At 34.6% G+C, this 7450-nt stretch overlaps 1 protein-coding gene across 1 annotated transcript; it reads right to left on the bottom strand.

Moving 5' to 3' along the window:
- Nucleotides 1–3406: 3406 nt before the first annotated feature.
- On the bottom strand, nt 3407–7144 carry LOC112502505 (14-3-3-like protein GF14 lambda). Its single transcript, XM_025106448.1, has 4 exons — nt 6548–7144; nt 5656–5778; nt 4367–4483; nt 3407–3592 (listed from the first exon to the last, which is right to left on the bottom strand). Exons 1-4 carry the CDS (start codon nt 7049–7051, stop codon nt 3572–3574), a joined length of 765 nt encoding a protein of 254 aa, XP_024962216.1. The 5' UTR covers nt 7052–7144; the 3' UTR covers nt 3407–3571.
- Between the last annotated feature and the right edge of the window lie 306 nt (nt 7145–7450).

Here is a 7450-nt window from a genome sequence, read left to right as displayed (position 1 = left end):
GATATTAATTGATATATTATATTTTAAGATATGTTATAATTATATTACGAAATATTATAATATATTAATTTAAGATGTTCTTTTTATCATTTTAATATTAAATTTTCGTTGTTATAATTAGTTTACGGCCATGAATGTAATTATTTTATGTAACCAAAAAGTAAACAGTAGTCACGATTTTAACAATTCAATGTCATCATATGTCATTAAACGGCAACAGTTTATGTAAAATTTGTGTGGCTATAAATAGTATATGGTCATGGTTTTAGCTATTCCGTGTAACCAAAAGGCTACCAATAGCTACGGTTTTTAACAATTCAATGTAACCATATGTCATGAAATGGCCATGGTTAATATAAAATTTGCATGGCTATAAGTAGTTTTTTGTCACAATTTTAGTTAAGTCATGTGACCAAAAGTTAATCAATAGCTACATTTCTAACAATTTAGTATAACCAAATTTAATGAATTAGCAATGGTTGATATTAAATTTGTGTGGTGAAAATTGGTTTACCACTATGGTTTTAGTTAGTTTACGTGACCAAAATATAATCAATAGCCACCTTTAAAAAAATTCAATGTAACAATAGAGTCATGAATTGCATGGCTATAAGTTGTTATGGCAACATTTGTAGTTATTTTGTATGGCCAGAAGGTAACCAACTGTCATGGTTCTAACAGTTATGAAAACTATAAGTCATGAATTGGTCACAATTAATATAAAATTTATGTGACAATAAATAATTTATGGTCACGTTAAAACAAATATACGTGATATTAGGGTAATCATTGGCCGTCATAAAAATAAACTGTGTGGCCATAAATAGTTTATTGACATGGTTTTCTTTATGTTGTGTGACCAAAAGAGTAGCAACTGGCCACGTTTAACGTGAGTTTGTGTGGCGATAAGTAGTTTATGGCCACAGTTATTGTAAAAACGCGTCAATACCATAAAAATTAGACATCGTTTATAGCCACGGTTCTTGAGCTATGGCTATGGTTTTTCATTAGATATGGTGACACATTTTTAAACATGGCGAAAAGGATATCAATGGTCACGGGAGTATAGGCTACGGTTTGATAAGAAAGAAAAATTGTGGCCAAAGGCCTATGGCCACAGTTTTTAACCGTGGAAAATGTAAGTTTTTGTACTAGTGTCTTCATCAGTTAGTTATCAGCTACCATCTAACTTATCAGTTTTTGGACACTTATCGGTTAGTTTGCCAAACATATCTTGTATATCTAAAAATCTCCAACACTCGCTTCAACCATCTCATCGCTAACGGTTCGTCGAAGATTGGTGTTAGTTGGAGCTTTTTGTATGGTTGTGGCCCTTATGATACAACAAAGGCTTCGAATCTAATGATCATAGGTTTAAAAATCTAGAAAATAAGATGTGCTTAAAAAATAGAAAGTCTTGTATTGTATCTGTTCAAAAATAAATGTACATATTTTTATTTTTAGTTTATTTTAAATCAAATGTTCGGGTGAAATATGTGTCTACTTTTCGATTTTATCTTTAATTATGTGATGGAAAAATTCATTACACTTTCTAGTTTCTATTATAGAGGGTAGAATTGTTACTGTGTTAACTTAATGAAAAAAAGTGTTATAATTACACATTTTTCAAACAATGTGGACATTTATCTTGGGTGGTTTCAATAAAAATATTCATAACCAGGCACGACACCAATTCATGCCTAGAGTATTTTTTTAAGAATACGGAGTGTAATAATTACCAATCGCATCTATTGTTTGTATAGTCGACTTTAAGTTTGGCCATTCATGAAGAAACCCGTGGACTTGGATATAAGTTCCGGTTTTTAGGGCTCCTCCCCATAGGTCACTTGCAACAAGACTTGACCTTTGAGCTTGTTCAAGTTTGAGGGGTTAGCTCACTAGCAATAAGCTTTGACGTTTGGGCTCGTTTGAGGGGTTAGCTAACTGATAACAAGGAGCCCAAAGGCTATTTTAGCTAACTGGTGTTCTTGGGCCTTTGGGCTCCTCCTCATAGGACATCAGTTCAAGTCCCTTCAAGAACACCAAGGATTTTTCTGGTTGTTCTCCATGGTTCCATGTGATTAGTCGAGTTGCGCACAATCTAATCTAGACACCTACAGTTAAGAAAAAGAATATGAAACTCTCCGCTCGTTAAATGTACAAGCCTTTGCTTGACTTGTAGACTTGTAATTTTCTTTTTTGTTCTTATGGGTTCAAGGGTGGTATGAGTTTGTGTGTTGATTCAATTGAACTATGTGTCGATGATTGTAGTTGTGGCTCGACCAGGAGTATGACGATATGGCTCACAAACTATCATAAACCGACATGCCTAATTATAGTTACATTTATACAGAAAAAATGGAAGAAGCAAAATAGCATGTTAAAATTTAGTGAAATTTGATTTTGTAAGTTATATTTGTGGTAAATAATATATACTTCAAAAATTTGTAAGGGTGGTTGGGGAGGACATTCATTTGCATGGAATTATGGGGATTGCGGGTCCCCCGAATTCGTTGCCATATCTAACAATAAATTACGAAAATTGTTCTTTTGCTAATTTATAACCCGTGTTTAGGTTTTCATATTTCAAAGTTCAAATTGGGTGATTTAGGCCAATTGTTGGGCAATATCAAAATGACTATTTAGAAACATATTAGGGTTTGTTAGCTAGTAGCTTCTAAGACAACTTTATGTAGAAAGTTAAGAGTTTTTTTTTTCAAACCTAACCCTCCCATTTAAATATACATTATTTTCATAAATGAAAACTTCACTCAAACAAAAACCTTTTTATTCTATATAGACAACTTTATTTATACACGACCTTATAAAAAAAAACCTCTTTATTTTCCTTCAATTGGGTTATTATTTAGACCTATATGCACTTTTTTCTCACTTAAATCATGTCTTATCTCAGTCTAATGTCGCAACAAATATGAGACGAAAAGTTTTTGTAATATTCAATCTCTTCTCGTCCCATGTACCAAAGGCACTAGTCCACCGTTCCTTTCTTTGTCACATTAATCATATTTAAACTCGGAACTAGGGACTCCAACCACACCATTGTACAAGAATATGTATACAGAGAGAGGTTCAGGGGAGAACCCCAAAAAAATAAAAAACTAAGGAACACCCTGATAAATGCTCATCTGGATGCTAAGCACATATATATACAAGTAATAAAAGTTGCTTCTTGGTTTTTATGTACATACACGTGTACATGTCTGACAAATTGCTTAAAATTAGTTGTATGCGCATATGCATACCGTGCAGATGAACGATTACCTGGATGTTACTCAGTTTGTCACTTTTTTGTGGTTTTCCCCCAACACACACACACACACACACATATATATATATATATATATATATATATATATATATAATGAAGAAGATGGAACAAGAGAAGGAGAATAACTGCAAATGCATGGATGGATATGGAATGAAATTCTATAAAAGCAAATTGTGTTGGTTAAAAATGGAAAACACATGATGTTCAAATGAAACAAATGACATTCCACGCCCACCTCCCCCCAAACCATAACACCACTTCTTCACCATTGTGTGTATACATCTATGGCTCTTCCAGCTGGTCCTGCACTCACCCCAAAACAGAAACACTTTTAAAAAATCCATTATTAACCTCCTTCACCCAAATCGGAATGTTTCTTATCTATTTGGCAAAATTTCAGCCTTACAAATTACCTATTTGCCCATTGTGGGTGGAGACCACAAGATTCCTCTTATTTTGTCCTTATTAAATGATATTTTAGACATTTTGACAAATAATCAAACACATCGATTAAACTACAAGAGACTCAAGCTCCTTCAATCTAACATGTTTGCTAAAAAGTCCTTTCCATCCCATGAAAGTTGATTATTTCATTTGTGACTTTCTATTATTTCCCTTTATTTGCAGAACTCTGAACTAAATGCTTACCTATTTGACTATTGTGATAACAAGCTACTAAATGGTGTTTTTGGTACGCGGACTGCATTGACATGAGTGAGGTAGGCAGGTAAAAGAATTGTGATAAGCTTCAGGGTTTTAATTCGACATGGGTAGTTTACAAATTTACCAATTTTGTGACATCTCCATGATATTTTTTGCCAAATATTTTGGTGGGACAGAAAAATATGCATTGTTATCCCACTCACACTCAGGTCCTATCATGTCCTAGTCTAATGTCATACACCAAAAGGGCAAGTTTTTGTACTATCTGCAGGACAAGTTTTTGTACTATCTGGTCCTGCCCTGTCTCACGTACCAAACGCACGATCAAGTCAGATGCTTTCATGGGATATGTGTAATACAATCCTGTTAATTGTTTGTGTGTGTGCAAGAGAGAGAGAGAGAGGGAGGATTGACCTGTGCATCTGAGGTCCAAAGAGTGAGATTGTCCCTCAGTAGTTGCATTATCAGAGTGCTATCCTTGTAGGAGTCTTCACCTAAAGTGTCCAGCTCAGCTATGGCATCCTCAAACGCCTACTCATAACCAGAACCAATATAAATATAGTTACAGCTATAAATTTTAGTTCCCACAAAATGAAAAGGTTATGTAGATCTAGAAATATATAATGATAACAAAGAAGCAGGCATAGCCTAAATCACCAGTATATACGTATATGTGTGTGTTTGTGCCATGGAGGTAAGATTAAGATATGGAATATATAAAATGCATACATATGTATATGATGTACAGAAATATGTATATGTATCTATGCATATGTATATGTGCCTTTGTGTGGGATGGAGGTAAGATATGGTATATATAAAATACACCATGCTCTTAAGCTTAAACTTTATCCCGGTTTTACTTCTATTTAGTCTGCCATAAATCATAATCATCCAAACTATTTAGGAAATAAAAATTTGCCACATCACCTCACGTTTTATCCTTCACAGATATTATACTTGAGTTTTACTTCAGATTTTTAACCTCAAGTCCTAACTTGATGATGTGAAATTTTCATCTCCTTTTTTGTTGTGTCCCAAAGCGTCTAGTACACAGATTCAACAAGGGGTAGAAGCACCTTTATTTGCAGTTCCTACATGGCAGGACCTTAGATGGAAGTCCATTGACACCATAGAGTCCAGGCTGAAAATACATGCATAGGGAACCAACAACATGTGTATGCTAAATCCAAACTGCCGACTTCAAATTGTGAAAAGTATATATAAGTCGGTCACCATACCTTTTACTTGTATGAAAAGGATCTTTTGAAAATTTATCATTAGATGCTTTCCAAGTAAGCACATGTGAAACAACTTGCTTATATATACTTTGTTGCACTAAATAAGAAATGTATGACATGATGATCACATATATACTACAAACTGCATAATTTTTTTAAATAATGTTAAGAATATGTCAACCTATAAATAATTCATTTATCACTTTAAAATAAAGGTGCCTTTATTCGTCCCAAAAAATCAAGTGTTCACGACTAATTGTCTACTAGACACCAACAAAGTCAGCTGCTAACTACCTCATTATTCAATTTAAATACTTTGTCAGATAAGCTCTTAGCCTATCAAGTACTGAAACATACTAAAAAGCAAGAAATATTGAATTAGTAACGAATGTAACAGAAGTGATAACAGAATTCAGAAAAAGAAAGAGAATGATGAAGATTAAAAAGATGTGGATGTCCAACCTGTTTCGCCATGCTACAAGCCTTGTCAGATGAATTGAGAATCTCATAGTAGAACACTGAGAAATTTAAAGCCAGACCCAATCTTATTGGATGAGTTGGAGCCATATCAGCCTCTGCGATATCCTTTAGAAATAGAATCAAATGCAAATAATTAATTACAACTCCAAACCAAAATAATTTGAATAATTGGGGTCATCAAGGGTTACAATCTGCAAGACTACACAGGTTCCTACAAGCTGAATAATGCTAATTGCAGTCTTTACTTTATTAAGGTAATTATATTATCTCAAATATGCTACAAACTCTAGCCTAACTTTGCAATTCACAATTAAGAAACCAACATCATGCCTCACTAATGACAATTTACATGAGTAAGAAGCTCCCTTATGCACTAATAAACATAAATAACAATATTTGGCTATTTGCGTTCATTAACGAAATTATAGCATTAGTAACTAGGATATGGTAAAACAATTTTCCCTAATTTCATAAATCACCAATACCGAAACCTCTTAACACAAGCTATCTACATAGCATCTGAGCAAGCATTTCTAACACTACGGAGATAACAAGACTATCATACATTTACACCTCTTAATCAAAAGTGTTAGGACATAGTCCATTGTTTTGATGAATGTCACCTTCGTGTCATTATCTGTAATACATCCATACACTGTGATACAGAACTCTAGTTATTAACCTAGAAACCGGAACCTAATAATTCTAAGTTTGTTATCCTAAACTTCCTATACCAAAATGGATTCGATCTCAAATTTTAACTACTCGGACAGATATGTAAATCAATTTATATGAACAGAAATATAGTTATCGAATCTAGACCTAAATATTGCAATTCTTCAATGTTCAACACACAATTCAAGTAATTAACTACCTGAGCAGCTTTGTATGAGTTCATAGTTTGCTCCGCTGCTTCCTTTCGCTCATCTCCGACTTTAAACTCCGCCAAATACCTATGATAATCTCCCTTCATTTTCAAATAAAACACCTTCGATTCCGCCGTAGAAGCTGATGGCACGAGATTTGACTCTAAAATCTTCAAAATTCCCGAGCAAACATCGGAAAGCTCATCCTCAACCTTAGATCTGTAGTCCTTCACTAGCACAACATGATCATCATTCTTCCGCGACTCCTCTTTCTGTTCGATCGATGAGACGATGCGCCAAGCCGCTCGGAGCGAGCCGATGACGTTCTTGTACGCGACGGAGAGAAGGTTACGCTCCTCGACAGTGAGCTCAGACACCGGCGTCAGTCCGACAACGAGCTTTTCCATGAATTTCACCATCTCTTCATACCGTTCAGCTTGCTCCGCCAGCTTCGCCATGTAGACATACTGTTCTCTCGTTAGGTTGTCCGGAAAAGCTGTCGCCGCCGCCATCGACGGAGCAGGATTTTTACAGTGAGAGAGAGAGAGAGAGAGAGGGGAGGTAATGATAGAGGTGAATGAGAAAAATGTGTCCTTGCAATATACAACCCGGTCTTTGGATATATACATATACATATATATATATATAGGAGGGGTTTTGTATTCGCTTCGGTGTTTGAAAGTGTATCTGCGTGTGTATTATTTTTGCAATTATTTGGGTTTCTGTCAAATCACAGCCATTGATCTTGGCGGTCCCACACCGATTTGAATTTGAATTTAAGATAGGGCTTTTTTATCTCCACCCCTCTTATTTCTTTTCCCCTAATTTTTCTACACCCCCACCTATGTTTGACAATAAAATATATTAAAATTTATTATTTTATTTTTTAATTTTAATCTTTAATATTTTTA

Source organism: Cynara cardunculus, unplaced genomic scaffold (assembly GCF_001531365.2).
Source record: "Cynara cardunculus var. scolymus isolate 2C unplaced genomic scaffold, CcrdV1 Un_Scaffold_1517, whole genome shotgun sequence".
Taxonomy (NCBI): Eukaryota; Viridiplantae; Streptophyta; class Magnoliopsida; order Asterales; family Asteraceae; genus Cynara; species Cynara cardunculus.
The sequence above is the reverse complement of the archived record's forward strand: the minus strand, read 5'-3'. Positions and strand labels throughout refer to the sequence as shown.